This window comes from Zingiber officinale, chromosome 3A (assembly GCF_018446385.1).
Source record: "Zingiber officinale cultivar Zhangliang chromosome 3A, Zo_v1.1, whole genome shotgun sequence".
In the NCBI taxonomy this organism is placed as follows: domain Eukaryota; kingdom Viridiplantae; phylum Streptophyta; class Magnoliopsida; order Zingiberales; family Zingiberaceae; genus Zingiber; species Zingiber officinale.
The window spans coordinates 4,824,115-4,844,862 of NC_055990.1; the positions used below are offsets into that span (position 1 = coordinate 4,824,115).

At 35.5% G+C, this 20,748-nt stretch overlaps 1 protein-coding gene across 1 annotated transcript; it reads left to right on the forward strand.

Moving 5' to 3' along the window:
- The first annotated feature begins 1,436 nt into the window (after positions 1-1,436).
- Positions 1,437-2,824, forward strand: LOC122053530 (probable WRKY transcription factor 43). Its single transcript, XM_042615579.1, has 2 exons — positions 1,437-1,881; positions 2,378-2,824. The coding sequence occupies exons 1-2, from the start codon at positions 1,529-1,531 to the stop codon at positions 2,553-2,555; spliced, it is 531 nt and encodes a 176-aa protein (XP_042471513.1). The 5' UTR covers positions 1,437-1,528; the 3' UTR covers positions 2,556-2,824.
- The last annotated feature ends 17,924 nt before the right edge of the window (positions 2,825-20,748 follow it).

Genomic DNA, 20,748 nt, shown 5'->3' on the forward strand with positions numbered 1-20,748 from the left:
TTTGTTGCTAAATTTGTTGCTAATTTGGAACAGTTTATTATTTTGTTGTAAATTTTGTTGGAAAGTTTGGAACAAAATTTAAATTCGTTGTAAACATTCGTCCCTAATAGACTGTTTTTTTGTAGTGGTTGGCCAGATTAAAGGTCTCTAGATATGGAAATTGTGAGGACCTCGAGGAATTAGATAGAGGGGATGAATAACTATTTACCTACAAATTTAATCTTCTACTCCTACTAATGCCTTAGCAAGGTCATACAAACAAAGTTATGCAACAAAAATAAAGGATTAAGATAATTAGCACACATCAATTGCTAACACAAGGATGTAATGTAATTCAGAAACTTTGTTCCTACTCTATGTCCTATGATTTATTGATTGGATTCCACTATCACTGATTAATTTCACATAGACCATATATCATCTAATTGTTGTAGCTTAGCTTTGTCAGTTCATCAACTCAACTTTCTTCTCCAGTAATTAGACCATATATTATCTAATCATTAGTCCTCTCGGGGCGGTACGATGATTAAGACATGAGGTGTTGCCACATGAGGTCTTAGGGTCGAAACTCGGCGTGACCGAGCATAACCTCCCCCATGTCTTGACCATTTGCACTAATGGCTAGTAGTCACCCGTAATTTACCTCCTCCGTGTTGACCTAGGGACGGGTTGGCGGGGGCGCTGAGGACAAGCGAATCACCTTTTGCCACATATATCATCTAATCGTTAGTTGAGTCGGTACTTTTAATAGTAATTTTTTTTTAAAAAAACATTTTCTTAAAAAATAAAAGTCTCTCACATAAAAAGATGGTTCAGTTTTGGATGGTAAATGAGCCGAGTTGAATTAAATTATAAGATGCTCGAGTTCAAGCTGGATTTGTTATTTCTAAATTCGAGTTCAGCTTGATTTGAACTTTAGTTCTTAAACTCAACTTCAATTTATAATAAAATTAAATAATTCGAGTTTGACTCGAAACAATCTCACTTAAAAATTAAACAAATTTAGTTTACCTCGCTTAAGATATTTAATTATAATAATTAATAATATATTATTATATTTATTATTTATGTGATATTTAATTTATATATATATAAAATAAGATAAACGTGTAGTATTCGAGACGAAACCAAAATCTAATTTGTCGATAAACATATCAGACAACCCCAATGTTCTCCGGTGTTTTCGTTGGTCGTGGAATTTCCCTATTCACGGTCCATGCACGTGCAAGACCAAACTTAGACAAACCGCATCAATTACAAGGTCCCAGCCGCCGCCACGTAATAGATAATTAACTAGAGGTACGGCAGTCTCCTCCATCGTCCAATACGGTAACGTGAAGCTGTGCGTGCCGTCTACGACTCCATTAAAGCAGATACAAAGTTTAATTCCATCACCTTACCTAGCTACGTCCACGTACAGGCGCCCCAGCCGCCGACTAACTTTCCCATGCTCCTTAAAGACCCAACACCACCAGCTCTCTCCCCATCTTTATAGATTCCTGCAGGCAGATTCAGCTTGCACAGGCCTATGGAGAGCTGTCCAATTCTGTTTCCCACCCATCACTCCTCTTCTTCTACTTCCTTCGTTCAATATCCATCCCATTTACAATCCAACTCGATTAATATTGTCACTACTTATGGGTCTAGCAGTGGCAACAAGGACGACCAAAGCAAGGTCTCAGGTGATCATGGCAGTGTAGTTGATCACAAGCCGATCAGTGACACCTCTGATATCGTACAAAAGAAAGGGAAGAAGCAAGAGAAGAAGATGAGGAGGCCACGGCTCGCCTTCCAAACTCGAAGCCGAGTTGACATACTCGACGATGGCTATCGATGGAGGAAGTACGGGCAGAAGGCAGTCAAGAACAACACGTTCCCTAGGTATATATATATATATATACTGTGGCCTCTTTGTTCATCGATCCTCCATATTAATTTAACTTCTTTCAACCTCTCGGAATTTATCCATTGCATCAATTAATGAGGCATGCAATCAGCTGGGTCATTATATTATTTTGAACGTCTTTTAATTTGCAAGAGATTTATTATCTCAAGCAGACTTCAAGGTACTGATGGCATCCGTTGATGTCCTAATTCTTCTTTTTACTTGTGAGAAGATTTGTGTGGTTTGTAAATTAAGTGAATTAGCATGATGTTTCAACTATACTTTAATTTCTTTGATGACCTTTTCACTGGATCAACTATTTTTTCTATTATTTTAGATTTTTTAAAAAATTTCTTTAGTTTAAATATTATAATTCAAACCCTAAATCTTAAGTTCTAAACCCTAAGCTCTAAAAAAACTTGATGTTCCTCTTCATGCCATTTTACATAATAGATATTAAGTGTTTGATAATGAATTGCTTGAATTCTGCAGAAGCTATTATCGATGTACACATCAAGATTGCAATGTAAAGAAGCAAGTACAGCGATTGTCGAGGGATGAAAACATTGTGGTGACGACATATGAGGGAACTCACACTCACCCAATCGAGAAGCCGAATGACAGCTTTGAAGACATCCTCAATCGAATGCAAATATACGCCAACTTTTGAGCTATGTTTTTCTAATTTGCTTGATGAAGAAATGGTGTCAGATCTCTGTAAAGGACTAGCTATAGCTAGCTTAAGAGGGGTACACACAATTAAGAATTATTCGCCAAATACTAATATATTTTATGGCATAAACAAACTTGTTATTTTGCATCAGTTAAAATATTATACAAATAGTGTGCATAATCAGTTACACACATAAGAAAATGATCGTCATGTACACTCAGTTTTGCAAGGTTTCTTGAGAGAAGAATGCTAGCTTGCACATGCAATTTTTCGTGGGTTCATGATCCTTTCCACATGTAAGTTTGAGTATACATTAAGCTTTCAACGATAGATGCATAAGGAATTTGTTCTATTTTTTTACGTTCCAATTCATTCTTTGGATATTGCATAAGACTCAATTTATCATTTTTAATTTCTGAATTAGTACAATACTTACAGAATATTTTCCATTCTAAATCTCTCTAGAATTTTTGTAATATATGATTTTTGAGACAACCCTAACATCCCTTGTGATCTTTCAAGGAATATTTTAATTCCAATCATATAGGATGCCTCACCTATATATTTCATTTCAAAGTTTTCCGAGAGAAATTTTTTGATCTCATGTAATAAACTAAGATCATTAGCAGCATGCAAATTATCATCGACATATAGAAAGTTTTACTCCCACTAACCTTTAGATATATACACCGATCTACAATATTTTCCTTAAATCCAAATGAAATTATAGCATCATTGAACTTAAGATACCATTGTTGGGAAGCTTATTTAAGTCCACATATTGACTTCTTAGGCTTACACACCATGTGTTCTTTTCCTTTAATTAAAAAACCCTTAGGTTAATTTATATAAATCACTTCATCTAAATCTCCATTCAAAAAGGCAGTTTTCATATCATTTAATGTAGCTCTAAATCATAATGAATTATCATTGTCATAATAAGTTGAGTGAGTCCTTTTTTGAGACAGGAGAAAATGTCTCTTTGTAATTAACATCATCTTTCTGAGTAAAACCTTTGGCAATAAGTCTAGCCTTGTATCGTTCGGTATTGCCATTAGAGTCACGTTTGGTCCTAAAGACTCATTTACATCCAACTATCTTTGACCCTTCAGGTAATTCAACAATGTCTCAAATTTTATTGTGATCCATTGACTTTAACTCTTCAATCATAGTGTTACTTAGAAAAATTAACACTTTCCATGGTTTGTGAAAATGAAACTGGATCTTCATCAATACTTAATTTAATTCTGACTTTTGTAGATAAACCACATAATCATTCAGAATAACTGTTCTTTTTTCCCTTTCAGACTTTCTTAATGCTACTGCTTGTGGTTCATCAATATTAGATTCATTGTGAATAACATCATAGAGTATTTGATCATTTATTTGTTATTCTTATAGGTTGTCAAAATGTCCAACAACAACTTGAGAAGAAGTAATGGGCAAAGGTATTTGTACCCTAACTTCTTAAATTTCCACATCACGTGGTTTAACACTCCCACTAGCTTCACCATTCTCAATGAACCTAGTATTCCTAGTTTCAATCATTTTTGTAGAATGATTAGGACAATAAAATCTATACATTCTAGATAACCAATGAAAAATCCACTAGTTGTTCTTAAATCTAGTTTCTTTTCATGTGGATTATAAATTCTTACTTTTGCCAGGAAACCCCAAATATGTAGGTTCCTAAAACTAGATTTCCTTCTAGTCCACAGTTTAAAAGGAGATTTTGGAACGACCTTATTAGGAACTCTATTTAACAAATATATAACAATTTTCAAAGCATACATCCACAATGATAAGGATAAAAGAGAGTAACTTAGCATACTTCTAACCATATCCATTAAAGTATGATTACGTATTTCTGTAACATATTTTGTTGTGGTGTCTCGGGCATTGTGTATTGAGCACAAATGTCATGTTGTTATAAATATTTAACAAATGGATCAGGACATTGCCTAGAGTTATCATACTTACCATAATATTACCACCTCTATCAGATCTAATAATCTTTACCTTTTTGTCTAATTATCTCTCAACTTCATTAATAAATATCTCTAAGATATTTATTAATTGAGATTTTTCATGCAACAAATAGATATAGCCATAACTTGAATAATCATCGATAAAGGTCATGAAATATTTGTCTCCACCAAGAGATGGAATATCGTAAGGTCTATATATATCAGTACGTATAATTTCTAAAAGTTGTACTTTTTGTAGTTGTTTTCTTAATTGTATGTTTTGTATATTTCCCCTTAATACAATCCACACAAATATCAAGATCAGTAAAATCCAAATCATGAAGGTTTTCATCCTTTACTAATCTTTGTAATCATTCTTTGGATATATGACCCAAATGTTTATGCCATAAATAAGTTGAGCTTTCATCCACTAGATCATGCTATATTCCAACATTATGATGCAAAATTAATAGAGTCTCAACAAATAAATTATTAAGCTTTAAGTTATAAAAGTCATCACAAAGAATACTAGAACTAATAGAGTGATTATTCTTAAACAAACTAAAATATCCATTTTCAAACCTAAATGAGCATCTAATTGTATCAAATTTTGATAAAGAAATTAAATTTCTACTAATAAAAGGAATATAAAGAGTTTGAAAAAGATATAAATGATATCTAGTATGTAAAATCAAATGATAAGTTCTAATAGCTTCAACCGGAGCATTGACTCGATTTCCTATGAAGATAAACTTTTCATTTGCCATTATAATTTGGATCCTAAGGAATCCCTGCATCGTATTTGAAACGTGAGTAGTGCAACCAGAATCAATCCATAATGTATTATAAGGAACTTTTGTCAAATTTGATTTAAAACATACAAAAGCACTGAGCTTACCTTTCTTTTTAAACCAAACCTTTCATTTTTGACAATCTTTCTAAAAGTGTCTAGGTTTGTGACAAAAATGACGCTTAGGGTTGTAAACAAGCCGAGCCGAGCTGAGTTTTGGGGTGCTCAAGCGTGTTTGATAAGGTAGCTGAGTCGAGCTTAAAATGAATCAAGCTTTTGAAATGAGTGTTCAAACTTGGTTTGGTTTATTTTTTATGAGCTTGAGCTTGTTTGAAGCTTGGCTTGAGCTTGGTTCATTTAGATGTTATCAAACTCTCAATTCAAGCTTGGCTTGAGTTTGGTTCGAGCTTGACTTGAGCTTAGTTCGAGCTTGGTTCGTTTAGATGTTATCAAGCTTTTAATTCAAGATTGTTTGATTGTTCGAAATTTTTAGTTGTTTGGTTGATTATTGAGATTGAGAATTTAAATTTATTTATTTTATTTTATTGTTTATTTAACATATTGAATTTATTAATGAATATGGTTCGTGAACATTGTTCATGAACATTGTTCATGAATATTAACTTGTTGAACACATATATGTTCAAGCTTGTTTGTTTATCTTAATGAGCTGTTCAATCTTGTTTGTTTAATTAATCTTATGTATATTGAATGAACATAAAAAAGCTCTTACCAAGCCGAACACCAAGTTTATTCACGAATGCTTGGTTCATTTATAGCCTTAATGACGCTTATCATTCTTTTGTCCCCTCTTTTGGTTTTGAATAGATGACACATTTAATTTTAAGTGTCCGTTATTGTCCTTTCTATTTTTCTTTCCTGGTTTCTTTCTGGCATTTGAATGATTCGTGTGATTGATTGAGTGAAGTCCATGTTTTTTAAGCCTTGTTTCTTCTTGAATAAGCATACTTTATAATTCTGTCATATTCCATTTATCCTTTATAGTATTATAATTGATTTAGAATGGACTATACTCAAGAAGCAAGGAGTTTATACTAGACTGTACAAGGAAGCTTTCACTCAATTTCATTCCCATGAAATTCAATCTTGCTGCAGTACTATTCATCATCTGAGTGATATGCTCATGCATGGTACGAGAACCATCAAACTTCATGTTGGGTAACATACCCATTAATTATTGGATCGAGTCGCATGTGAAAGGGGGGGTGAATCACGTGATTTTCAAAAATTCTCTTTTCATCGTTTTAAAATCAGAGTTCAAGCGCAGTGGAAAAGAAAAAACATGAAAAGCATGCACGAGAGGAACACAAGCGGTTTACTTGGTTCGGAGTCTTCGGTGACTCCTACTCCAAGACCTAGGTCCTGCGGACCTATCAATGGACAATTCACTATAAACTTCTTCTGGTACCTCCGGGAGAGGGAATCGAAGTACAAGTTAGAACAAATGCAACATTCTGCACTTATCCTTTTGCAGTATTTAATTATACAAAAAAAATTTTACTGACACTTTGGAGATTGAAGTGGGAGCGCTCGTGTTGATGTCAATCTGCCGCCACAATCGAAAGTACTCAGAGGAGTCGTCGGACACAGCAGCTTTGCAGCAGAGTCTTAGCAGAAGCCTGGAGCAGTCGGAAGTTCAATCGGATGCGTGGTAGCTCGTATAGGAGTTGTTGAAGAAGCTTTGGATGAGCAACCTTAAATAGAGCATGGAAGGCACCTTCCATAGCCATGGAAGGCGCCTCCAATGAGACAAGTTTGATCCCAAACAGTCCGAGACTTATCCGCTACGATGCCAAAATTTTATCCTGTGGAATACACATTCCATAGCTATAGAAGGCGCCTTCTATGAACAGTAGAAGGCGTCTTCACTGTTTGAATGCGCCTTCAGACACTATTCATCCAAAAGTAATTTTCTTCTTTTACCCTACAAAATAATGTTAGTCTAAAAATATCCTACAAAATAAGTATTAAGGTAATTTAATAATAATACAGTGTAGTAATTAGTTTCTGTCCTTCTAGGACCAAAAATTAGTGAAGGCCTCATCTTAAAAATCCCAAATGGACCTAAACTAAACCAACGCCTACTGCCCCTTCAATTGAGATACACCCTCACTTGGTCACTCTCCTCAATGACTTACCTTAACTTACCAGTTTACCAGACATCCGGTCGGTCCATCGACCTGTCTAGACTTCGTGCTGGCTATCCGATCGGCTCGTTGACCTAGATAGACTTCGTACCAGCTATCCGGTCGGTCCGTCGACTTAGCTGGATTTCGTACTAGCTCTCCGATTAGCCCGTCGACCTAACTGGATTTCATACCAGCTATCCGGTCGACCTAGCTGGATTTCGTACCAGCTATCCGGTCGGCCCGTTGACCTAGCTGGATTTTCTGCACACTCAATCAAGTGGTTAGATTACGACGGGACTTAACTTAACTTACTTGTCATTCATCAAAACCCAGGTTAGACAGTTAGTGCAAACTGCACCAACATTAATTTCTCATAAAGTGACTTATTAGCATACTCAGATTGAGATAGATGTTCTACAAACTTCATAAATTCCTTAGCATCATCTATTTTAGGGATTGTTGGCTTAATAATGTCTGCTATGGTCATTTTCATAAATATCAAGCTAAGTCTGTTTGATTTTTCCCAAACCTTATAGAAAAATACTTGTTCAGTGCTACTGGTATTAGTTAGGGATGATAATAGGTCGGGTTCGGATAGGATTCTATATCCTCCGTCCCCATACCCATTAAAAGATTGGATATCTTTTATACTTCTAATTTTTCTTCTTTCTATCTAACTATTATTATTGAAAAAAACATATTAAAATTAATATCCTATATATATATATATATATCATTAAAAAAAATAGATTAAACATTTGTATAATATTCTCCTAATATCAACAAAATGAGTTAGTGGATTTTGGAAAAAGAAAATTTTCTTTAATATATATATATATATATATATATATATATATATATTATTTAATCGGGTATTTAGGTCGGGTATCAGGTATCGATAGTCCCTCCATACCCTCCTCCATTTGAGTTGGATATCGGATCATTCATCGAGTTCGGGTGAAATTGTCATCCCTAGTATCAATAAGTGTAATAGACTTATCTGTAAGAAGTGTCAAATCAAGATCCAAAACATCTAAATGGAATTGAATTTGTTCACTTCATTTTGAAAAATTAAACCCATTGAACTTCATAATAAACGAAACTTGTGAATGAAGAACAATAGTTGTTGATGGTGAAAAATATATAGAATGCTCATACTTGATTCATAAATTATAATATAAAATTTAGATAATATTCATATGAACTTTTAATGCATGTTGAAGTCCTCCATGCTCAAATAAAATTTGATATAATAGATAATTAAATATGTTCTAATTAAATATGTTTGTTATCTTTGGATATATTAAACATATCTAATAAAACATATAAATTAGTTACAATTATATTCATGATCATAAAATAAAGTAATCAACTTTTGGATGATTTTTAATTATTTCATAATCAATGAACTTTAAATTATTCATGATAAGAGTTAAGTATTTTCATCATATCATCTCATAGCATCACAAATTCATGTATAATTTAATATTATTTAATTAGTGTCTAAATTTTTTAATTTGACCACTTTGGTGACTAACAAATTTTATATAATATAGACATTAAATTAAATAATGACAATAATCATTTAAAGGTTCATATGTGTTTAATTTTTAACTTTATGAAACATCAAACATAAAACATGAGTAAACATAATAATCATGTTCAGAGTGATCTAAACATAATCATACTCAAAGTAAGAAAACATTCATAACTCGCATACTAAGCAAATATGTGATGATCATAATTATTTATTTCTAATGAATGAATATATTACAAAGCATACAAAGATCTAATGAAATACAAATAAGTGTAACATGCTTAAAACATTATGTCCATTATAAAATTGAGATGCCAATAAAAACATAATAACTTTTAGTCTCCCAATTCTTTTTGCATAATTACTCAACATGTGCAATCATATAAGTTTTTTCAATTAAGCTTACATGTCAAGAACATTCATAATTACAAGTTCATATTGTATATGTAAATCACAACGGAAGAAAACATTAAAAAAACAGTTAACATAGAATCAATCAAGAGAGATTTTTTTTAAATGAAAAATCATAAGTTCTTAACAAGAGCTTTGATACCACATGTTAGCATAACATGTATCTTCATTAATGTGAATGTGCATATGTAAATTAAGTTATTGTATATTCCTTAATGCATATGTAAATTATTATTTATGATGTATTTCATTTTTCATCTTCATATTTGTATTTTTTTTTTTGTGTTGATTTGTAAGAATATAGAGTTGTAAGAGGTTTATCTACCTCCTAAAGGTATATGACAAGGAGAAAACATAGTGGAGTATCACTAGGGTGAAACCATAGAGTAGGAGTCATGACTTCCAAATCAGATAAATTGATTTATTGTGCATATATTTTACCTTGTGTTTTGTTTCTATATTTTCTGTTGCATATTTGTAGACAAGCATGACAATTGAGAACTATAAAAGAACTGTGAATTTCTATTCATCCCCTCTAGCGACGCCAACAATCCCAACATCCTCTTGTTTCCCTTCTTACAACCTTCTTATTCTGAACTACATGTTTTCTACTGATCATTCAAATGATCAGTTACCTTAGTTAATTGTTTTCATGATTGTTTCAGCATTTTTTTAGCCAATAATTCTATTTGTTGACTGTATATGCCTCTAGTCTATTGTCTGACTCCTCAATAGATACTTGAGCTAACTAATCTAGCTTCCAATAGACTAATTTGTTGTAAAACATATTAACAGTCCTTTTCTAGATTTTCTATTGCCATTAGGCGACTGATGCTATTCATAGTCAAATCTTGCTTCGATCAATTGCCTAATCAACTAATCTACAAAAAAAAAAAATATTTTGCTCGTTAGCAAACCAACTTGAGTTGGCTATCTTATTGACTCAACCTTCAAATAACTAACTCTAACCTTCAGTCAACTAAATCATCAACTACAACTGTAAGGTCAAATCTTCACCTAAGACACGTTTACATAAAACCTAAAATACAAGTCACTCATAGGCTCACATCTCACTTGACTCCCCCTCCATGGGGCTACTCTTTCAAGACTTTCTTATCTTGCCAAGAGATATTACCTCTAGGACTTCCTATGCCAAGTGATTTTATCTCCGAGACTTCATTATTTACCAAGAGGTCTTGTCTCTCGGCTTCCTAGTGTTGAGTTTGATATTTTAATTCAAACTATTTTTTTTTTTTGTTTAGTTGTTGTTTTGGCAATGCATGTGTGTATACATTTAGTCCCACATTGCTAAGCAAAGAAGGTGGGAAGACCTTATATATGGAGCCCTTCTATCCTTGCTTAGCAAAGTAAAGGGGGGCCTACACGCATGCACGGGCCGAGCCCAAATCAGGTGGCTTTGGGGGGTTCCAGCCGGAAATCCATAAACCGGGCGCGATGCACGCGATTATCGCGCGCAGGGGGGGTGCAAATCCCGAGCTCGTGGGCCTCGCGCTTGCAGGCGACCTAGTTTGTTTTTGCTAGTCTCCGATTTCCTCTGTTCCTTCTCAACTCATTCCAGAAAAGAGAGCATTCTGCTTTCTTTCTTTCTTCCCCTGTTCTGAGGCTTGGTTCTACGATTTGAGGTTGAGTCCGAGTGAGGCGTTCGTTTTGGAGTGCACCTACAGACGACGCGAGTGATTGTCGGATCTTGGGAGGATTTTGCCGGAAAGCCTCTGCACCGTGAGCGGCAATAAATTCTCTAAAGACAGTCGGCATGCCGGCACTTCAACCAGAGATACACGATTTCTCAACCTTACTCTTTTCATTTACAAGTTTATTGCATGCTTGCTATTTTGATGCAAATAGATTACTGTATTTGCGTAATCAGTTTTACAACAATTTTAGAGAATTTATTGTAGCATCAATAGACATGATGAATGATAGGGTAACGGGGTTTGATGAGGCTAGTGCCAGACCCGAGAGATTTTTTGGGCAAAACTTCAGACGTTGGCAACAACGGATGAAATTTTGGCTTACTACGCTAGGGCTATTCTCCGTTATAGAAACAGATCCTCCTTCACCTGATGAAGAGGAACCTGCCTATAGTGCTGCCTTACAGAGGTTTAAGCAAAGGGATTATCTCTGCCATGGGAGAATCCTGTCTGCCCTCTCAGACGCACTATTTGATGTGTACTGCTCAACCTCTTCGGCTAAAGAGCTGTGGAAATCTTTGGATAAAAAATACAACTCCGAAGATTCTAGTTTAGAAAAGTACACTGTGGCAAAATTCCTAAACTTCAAAATGGTCGAAGGCAAATCTGTGGTTGAGCAGACACATGAATTCCAAGTTCAAATTCATGGCCTTGCTGAAGGAGATATGTCATTACTCGAAAAATTTCAGGTCTTGTCTATCATCGAAAAATTGCCTCCGAGTTGGGAAGATTTTGGCATGACTCTTAAACATTGGAGAGGTAAAATCTCTCTAGAAGATTTGATGATTGCCTTAAATATCGAAGAAGAACATCGGAAGCAACATAAAAATGATGATATAAAAATGACTATGGATTTTATACCAAAGGCAAACGTAGTAGTCTCATCTGACAAGAAAAAAATTCAAAAATCAGAAAATGAAGAAACCCAAACCAAAAATTCAAAATAAAAATGGAACCAAGCCGTGCTGGGCATGTTGACAAGTTGGACATTATGCCAAATTCTGCCCCAAGAAGAAGAACCAGAGCAATATGTCCAACACCAAGGCACAAGCAAATGTTGTGACTGCTAGTGACGACACCAGCAATAGATTTGTTACCTTCAAACCCGAACTAAATTTGATCTATCAACCCAATGAATGGTTAGTTGATACAAGTGCTAATGTGCACTGTTGTGCTGATCGCTCTGCCTTCCTTACTTATCAGGTAATTGAAGGCACTTCCATGGCCATGGGGAACCATTCTGCAGCCAGGGTGTTTGGGATATGACAAGTTGACCTGAGGTTCACCTCTGGAAAAGTCCTATCACTGAATGAGGTGCATCATGTTCCAGCGGTCCATCGGAATCTGATTAGCGGGTCAAAGTTGGTCTGTGCTGGTTATGAGTTAAACTTTAAATGTAATAAAGTTGTAATATTACATTTAGGAACCTTTATTGGAAAAGGTTACCTTAATGAAGGTTTATTTAAACTCAATATAGAAAATGCTACCTTAAATAAATCTACTGATATTGGTTGTTCATATAACATTGAGTCTTATGATATATGACATAACAAATTATGACATGTCAATTTTAATACCGTAAAAAGGATGATGAATCTAGACATGATTCCTAAGCATGCTATAAATGATAAGAAAAAAAATGTGAAGTTTGTGTGCAATATAAACAACCCTGTAAACCCTTCAAATCAGTTGATAGAAATTCTGATATTTTAGAATTGATTCATACTGACTGTTGTGAGTTTAACGGTGTAATAACGAGAGACCATAAACGGTATTTTATTACCTTCATTGATGATCATTCTAGTTATTGTTATGCTTATTTGCTGAAAACTAAGGATGAAGCTTTAGATAAATTTATGATTTTTAAATCTAAAGCTGAGAATCAAATAAATAAAACTATTAAGAGGTTAAGGTCTGATAGGGGTGGAGAGTTTACCTCGAACCTGTTTCAAAAAGTTTGTCAAGATGCAGGTATAATTCACAAGATAACTGCTCCATATAGTCCTTAATCCAACGGTATAACAGAACGAAAAAATCAAACCCTTGAAGATATGATTAATTCCATGTTAGGCAGTTCTGGGTTACCCAACTACATGTGGGGGGAAGTTCTATACACTGCATGCCATGTGTTAAATAGAGTCCCCATGAGGTCAAGGGATAAAAGCCCATATGAGCTTTGGAAAGGCCGGAGGACAAGTTTGAAATACCTTAAAGTGTGGGGGTGCCTTGCAAAGGTACTAGTACCTGAACACAGAAGGAAAAAACTTGGTCCAAAGACCGTAGATGGTATCTTCTTGGTTAATGCTCAAAATGGTATTGCATATAGGTTTCTGATTATTAAATCTGAAATTTCTGGAATAAATGCAAATACTATTGTAGAACTTCGTGATGCTATATTTTTTGAGGATATATTTCCTATGAAGACGATAACACCTCAGTCTATATCTAGTATTCCTACTAGAGATATGCCTTCTTCCATAGAGGTCCCATTATCCGTAGAAGGTACACCTTCCTCAAGTCACTCTAGATTACATGAATCTAGTGAGCATACAAAACTGAGAAGGAGCAAGAGGTGACGTGTGTCTATGGATTTAGGCCAGGACTTTATCACCTATAATATAGAAGGTGACCCTGTGACATATAGAGATGCTATGACTTCTCCTGAAGCTAAGCACTGGAAAGAGGCCATTAAAAGTGAAATGAACTCTATTATCCCTAATGCCACTTGGGAGTTGGTAGATTTACCTCCTGGGTGTACTACTATAGGATGTAAATGAGTATTTAAGAAAAAACTAAAACCTGATGGGTCAGTAGATAAATTCAAAGCCCGCCTAGTTGCTAAGGGATTCAAACAGAAAGAAGGGATTGACTATTTTGATACTTATTCTCCTGTTACAAGAATTACTACAATCCGAGTGTTAATAACATTGACATCCATATATCATCTTGAGGTCCATCAATTGGATGTCAAAACGCCATTCCTAAATGGAGATCTTGAAGAAGAGATATATATGGATCGGCCTGAGGGACATGTAGTTTCTGAAAATGAGAATAAAGTCTGTAGGTTAGTCAAATCTCTTTATGGTTTGAAGCAAGCCCCAAAGCAGTGACACGAAAAATTTGATAGTGTTATGCTATCGTTTGACTTTGAAATGAATGACTCTGATAAATGTGTATATGTTAAAATGAAAGGTGATAATTGTATTATCTTATGTTTATATGTAGATGATATTCTACTTTTTTGTTCTAACCTTTCTATTATTAATGAGACTAAGGCCCTCTTAAGTGGTAAGTTTGATATGAAGGATATGAGTTGTGTTGATATGATTTTAGGGCTGAAGTTGACTCGTTCAACTGATGGAATAGCAATTTCTCAGTCACTCTATATTGAGAGAGTATTAGAGAAATATGGTTATAGCCAAGTTAAATTTATCGTCACACCCTATGATTCTTCAAAAACTCTACACAAGAATAAGAGTGGTGTGGCAGTGTCTCAATTACGATACTCACAAATAATAGGTAGTCTAATGTATTTAACAAATTGTTCTAGACCTGATATTTCTTTTGCTATATCGAAATTGAGCAGGTTTACCAGCTGTCCGGACAAAACGCATTGGGATGCATTAGACAGAGTATTTAGATACCTAAAAGGTACTATATCCTTAGGCTTGTGGTATGGGAGATTCCCTGCAGTCCTGGAGGGATATAGTGATGCTAGTTGGATAGCTGACACTGTTGAGTGTAAATGCGTTACTGGTTATGTCTTTACACTTGGAGGCGGTGCAGTTGCTTGGAGGTCTGTTAAACAGACGATTATAACCCGTTCTACATCTGAGGCAGAATTGTGTGCTTTGGATACCACAGTAACTGAAGCTGATTGGCTTAAGAGTCTTCTTTCTGAAATTCCCTTGATGATAAAGCCAATACCTTCTATTTCAGTACACTATGATAATCAAACAATAATAGCTCATATTAGAAGCTCCAAGTATAACCAGAAACAGAAGAGACATGTACGAATAAGACTAAAGTCTATTCGTGAGTTAGTGTCTCTTGGAGTGGTGTCATTGGACTTTGCAAGTTCAAAAGACAATATTGCTGATCCACTCACTAAAGGACTTAATTCTGAGAAAATCAAGAGATCCAGTAAGGGAATGAGACTGAGGTCTATCCTGGTTTCACCTATAATGACAACCCAACCTATCTGATTGGAGATCCCAAGAAGTAGGTTCAATGTGGTACAAACAAGTTATAAGGGTGAACTGTAAACATCAAATTGATTGAGATGTAATCTCATAGTCTCTTCCCTAGATAGATGCTTGACTGCTAGTAAGGATGAGCTTAGGAGCTCTTAATGAGTTCAAGGTCTTAATGACAGGATGCTTGCAGTACATCCTTGGAGAACTCACCTATGTAAGTGTAACTGTGTGGCCGTAGTGTGGGGGGGGGGGGGGGGGACTAGGCAACTCCCCTTAGCACTTATGAAACAAGATTCGGTGGCATGGCCGTAATGCACCAACCCAGAAGGATTCAACCGTCGCCCGTGATGAGTTGTTACCAATTGATTTTCACATATAAAAGGCTTAAGTTCAAGACTGAGTTCACTTCAAACCTATGTGAATAAGATTGGTGTACTTAGGTGAAAATTCAAACCGGAAGGTATTTTAACTAAAAGCTTATTGCAACCTAGCCTCAGAACATATCTTTATTTTCGACCAAAAATAATTTGAATTAGTGGGGGATTGTTGAGTTTGGTATTTTAATTCAAACTATTTTTTTTTTGTTTAGTTGTTGTTTTGGCAATGCATGTGTGTACGCATTTAGTCCCACATTACTAAGCAAAGAAGGTGGGAAGACCTTATATATGAAGTCCTTCCATCCTTGCTTAGCAAAGTAAAGGGGGGCTTACACGCATGCGCGGGCCGAGCCCAAATCAGGTGACTTCGGGGGGTTCGAGCCGGAAATCCATAAACCGGGTGCGACGCACACGATCATCGTGCACAGGGGGGGTGTAAATCCCCAGCTCGTGGGCCTCACGCTTGGCTTGCAGGCGGCCTGGTTTGTTTTTGTCAGTCTCCGGTTTGGTCTGGTTCTAGGTTCTGACCCGCGCGCACTTGGGTTTGGTTCTGTCCGCACATACTCGGGTTTGGTTCTGTCCTCGTAAGGAAGCAACGTGACGCACCTGCCCGCGAGAGGAAGAGAAGCGACGCGGTTCTGTCCAAGCGAAGCGACGTACGCTTTGGTGTGTGCACTGCTTCGGAGTATATAAATACACTTCCTCTGTTCTTTCTCAACTCACTCCAGAAAACAGAGCATTCTGCTTTCTTTCTTCCCTCTCTTCCCCTGTTCTGAGGCTTGGTTTTGCGATCTGAGGTTGAGTCTGAGTTCGACGTTCGTTTTGGAGTGCACCTACGGACGACGCGAGTGATTGTCGGATCTTGGGAGAATTTTGCCGGAGAGCCTCTGCACCGTGGGCGGTAATAAATTCTCTAAAGACAGTCGACACGCCGGCACTTCAACCAGAGATACACGATTTCTCAACCTTACTCTTTTCATTTACAAGTTTATTGTATACTTGTTATTTTGGTGCAAATAGATTACTGTATTTACGTAATCAATTTTACAACACCTAGTTTTCCCAATAGAAGCCAACATTAACATACTTGGACATTCATTTGCCCAACATAAAACCAACCTTGACTTCCAAGCTTACTTCACTATCACGAATTTAATCAACCTTAACCTACTAAAATTTCTTTTACTCAATCACCTAGTCAACCTTAACTTACCTAATATATATTAGATTTTTTCATTGCCATGGACATTTTCCAATTGTCAACACCTATTGTACTTATTCCTCTTCCAACACCTATTCGACTTTTATTTTTCCGACATTTGTTGCACTTTTCCTTTGTCAACGCCTACTGAACTTCATTATACTAACACTTGTTGAACTTCATCCATTGCAAACACCTATTGAACTTTATCCATTACCAAAATCTATTGGACTTTTCTTTTTCCAACATTTGTTGGACTTTTCCTTTGTCAACACGTATTGAACTTCATTCTAATACCAACACTTGTTGAACTTCATCCATTGCAAACACTTGTGAACTTCATCCATTAGCAAAGTCTATTGTAGTTTTTCCATTGTCAACACTTGTTAGACTTCATTCATTACCAACACCAATTGAACTTTACTATTGCAAACTCTTATGAACTTCTCAACTACCAAAGTGTTTAGTCAGACTTCAAATGATTGAATTTCAACCACTATCAAGTATTAATTAACTTTGACATATTGGACTCTCATCCCTCTATGCATTTAGGTGACAAAGAGTTTAGATGAGATTGACAATGTTTTTAGTTAGATTGATGTTTATCTAACTTATGTGCTAAGTTGTGTAGGATTTACCAGGTATATAACACAACTTGGTACGGCCAAGGTTTGTGATGGCTCGATGGTTTTAGGTTCATGAGATTAAAGAAGGATGGTGTATTTGGGGACCGTAGGACAAGGAGCATCAAAACATGGTAAGTCAAGGAAGAAATTTATATAAGTAAAGGTGCGAAAGATGTCTAAGGAGTTGTGGGATTTGAGGATTTGAAGGGTGCAATTTGATGGCAGAAGACCTCAAGACTTGGAGTAGTGTGACATGGATAAATGGGTCAAGGATAGACGACAAACTTAGGTGAACTCGACTTTAGATGTGGTTGAAGTTAGGGGACCAATGATTGATGTTGGGATCAAGTTCACTGGTGGTCCAAATACCCTAAGTTAGGTCTTTTGGTTTATTATTGATTGGTTTAGTTAACTTATGAATATGAAGCAATTGATTGACAGTTCAAACATTGACAAATGAACATAAATTTTTTTAGTTGATTGGCCGAGTCAATTCACGTTCGTTTAAAAGCGAACATAATATTTTGGAGTTGATTGACACAGTGAATTACATAGTGAATTGAATTTTTTTTTTTTCAAATGCACTGACTGTTCTAGAGTTTTTGGCAAAGTCAACTGATGCTATAACAACTAGTTCAAATGGAACTAAAGATAGATGTTCCAATGGCACGATTCAGACAAGATTTAGAGGATTAGTAGACTGATGAATGATTATCAATCGAGTGGTGGTTGCTGGATCAATAAAATGATAGTTTCAAGATGACTATAAAAGCGAGCATAGATCTCTTAGATCACTTTTTTGTGGTCCAGGGAATATGTCACTCGTATTTGCGGTTAGATCGTGATCGGGATCCGATCGCAAATGGTTGTGATCCCTTTTTGGGTTCATCGTCTCTATCAGGTTATAGTTTTTATTCGGAGCGGGCGGCCGGAGACCACCCGAAGGCCTCCGGTGGTGGATAAGTGGTCAGATTACTGGGCCCCAAGCGAGGGTGTCCTCCGGGCGGCCTCCGACCGTCCGTTCCGAACAAAAACTATAACCTGGTAGGAACGGTAAACCCAAAAAGGGATCGCAACTATTTACAGCTGGATCACGGTCGCGATCCGACCACAAATACAAGTGGTATTTATGATCCAGGAGATCCTGCCTCTATAAAAGGGGCTCAAGAGGTTGCGAGACAATATCATCAATATGAGAAAAAAAAAATATTGCATCCACTTTAAAAGCTTTCATTGTTTTTAATTATTGTAGGTAGTTATCTTGCTTGTAAATGTTAATTTTTATAAAAAGTTTCTCCATCTCTAATGCTCAACTAAAGAAGAGCAAGTCTAATAGACATCATGTGCATGGTCGCGGACATAGTGATTCTAGGGAATCATAAACCATGTAAAAAAAATTGTTGTCTCTTGGTTTTCTTTTCTCTTGTGTTCTTTATTCCCACTACAATATTTTTCAAGAACACTAAATTGTTATGCAATAAGTGTTATTCACCCCTTTACCATAATGGTAAACAAGTAGTGTTATAGTAGGTTCACTATCAAAGGACTAATAGTTGATGAAGCTCAGAGTCGAGACTGATTCCAAATTCTGAAACTGGAAGGGAACTTCAGTTCATGGAAGCGAAATATGGCATTATTTTTTCGATTGGACATTAACATGTTAATATCAATAGCCATGAAGAGAGGGTGCAAATTCCCTTTAGATAATGAAAATAGCATGATTTCTCTTTCTAGGTTAACTTCCATAGCAAAAAGGTAATTATGTTCATCCTCAAATTATGTGAAGAAAGATAAATCATAGAGTCAACTTATAACCGATTGCTAAGTGGTTAGAAGATGGATGAGTTTTTTTCCAAGGATATATGTTTATTGAAAATTAACCCTTTATTATGTGATAATAAATTATCATCCTTTAGTTAACTAGGCCCCCCTATAGAAACTCTCTTTATAGATTAACGAAGAAGCTCAAGGAAGAGATGGAAGTTGGCACAAAAGCAAAGTTGGCACCGGAGCAAACACTACCTAAAGTAGAAATGAGAAAAATTTGGAGATACAACACGACAAAAGAATTATGGGAGTGCATAATTACCACGCACGAAGAATCAATAAGGAAAAGAATTATGGGCGTGCATAATTACAACACGACAAAAGAATTATGGGAGATACAACACGAAGAATTATGGGAGTGCATAATTACCACGCACGAAGGATAGAAGATGATTTGTGCGATGTTATAGTTGTAACAAGGAAGGGCACGTAAAGGACAAATGTCCCAAGCTGAGAAAGGAAAAGGATGGAACTATAGCTATATAAGGCAAAGAACAAAACAAGTACTCAAAAGGAATTTGTAGCCGGTTTAGGATGAGACCAGCTCATCAAAGGAGATCGAGCCGAACAACCAAACCATGTTAGCACTTCAACCATCTACAATGAAGCAAGCAAAGCATTCTTCGCAATAGATGATAGGTTACCATCATTTGAAGATGAGAAAGAGACATCAGATCAAGAAGTAAACAGCTAGTAAGTTAGGTAAATTCTCTGAATAGGTTGCTAGATAAAGCTGAGAAGAAAATAAAATTGCTGAAAAAGAAAAATGTCACTTTAGAAGAAGAAAAACTTAATTTAATTGTTCCTTTTGATAAGCAACATGATATCAGGATCAAAGAATTAGAGCTACAAAATGTATCACTAAAGAAACAAATTGAATCTTTTGAAATTAGCTTTAGAAAATTTTTCCATGGGATCAAAATCACTAAACTTGCTGATTAGTAGTAAAAGGGTAAATTTTAGAGATAATGGTTTAGGGTACATGGGATAGAAAAAGCAAAAGTCTTATTTTAGTTTATTGGCTAGAGGATAAAGCAAAATTAGAACAGTGCTGAGAAATAGATACCGAATACTTAGTATTTGGTGAAGTTGATTGGGCCCAACTTGTTTTTGGGTACCAAAGCCACTACTTAGTCAATAAAAGAGCTTTAGGATCAATTATATTAAAAATACTTGTAATAATTATTATATGGTTGATATGATATAAGTATTTAATTACAAAAATGAGATTTCAAATAGTGCTGCAATTTCATGACATTTAAATTTACATTCAAAATTAATTTTTTACTATTTCCATGTTTGTGTTAAAATTAAATTTTAGTATGCATTTGTATGAAAAAAGAACTTCTATGATAGTAATGTATGAAATATAGTTGTTCACAAAAGTTCAAAATTT

What these genes read in the sequence shown, in the direction of transcription:
- LOC122053530 (XM_042615579.1), top strand. Translation starts at nt 1,529, where the DNA reads ATGGAGAGCTGTCCAATTCTGTTTCCCACCCATCACTCCTCTTCTTCT. An exon ending in AAGAACAACACGTTCCCTAG is followed by an intron (nt 1,882 to 2,377) that starts GTATATATATAT and finishes TGAATTCTGCAG; the next exon opens with AAGCTATTATCGATGTACAC.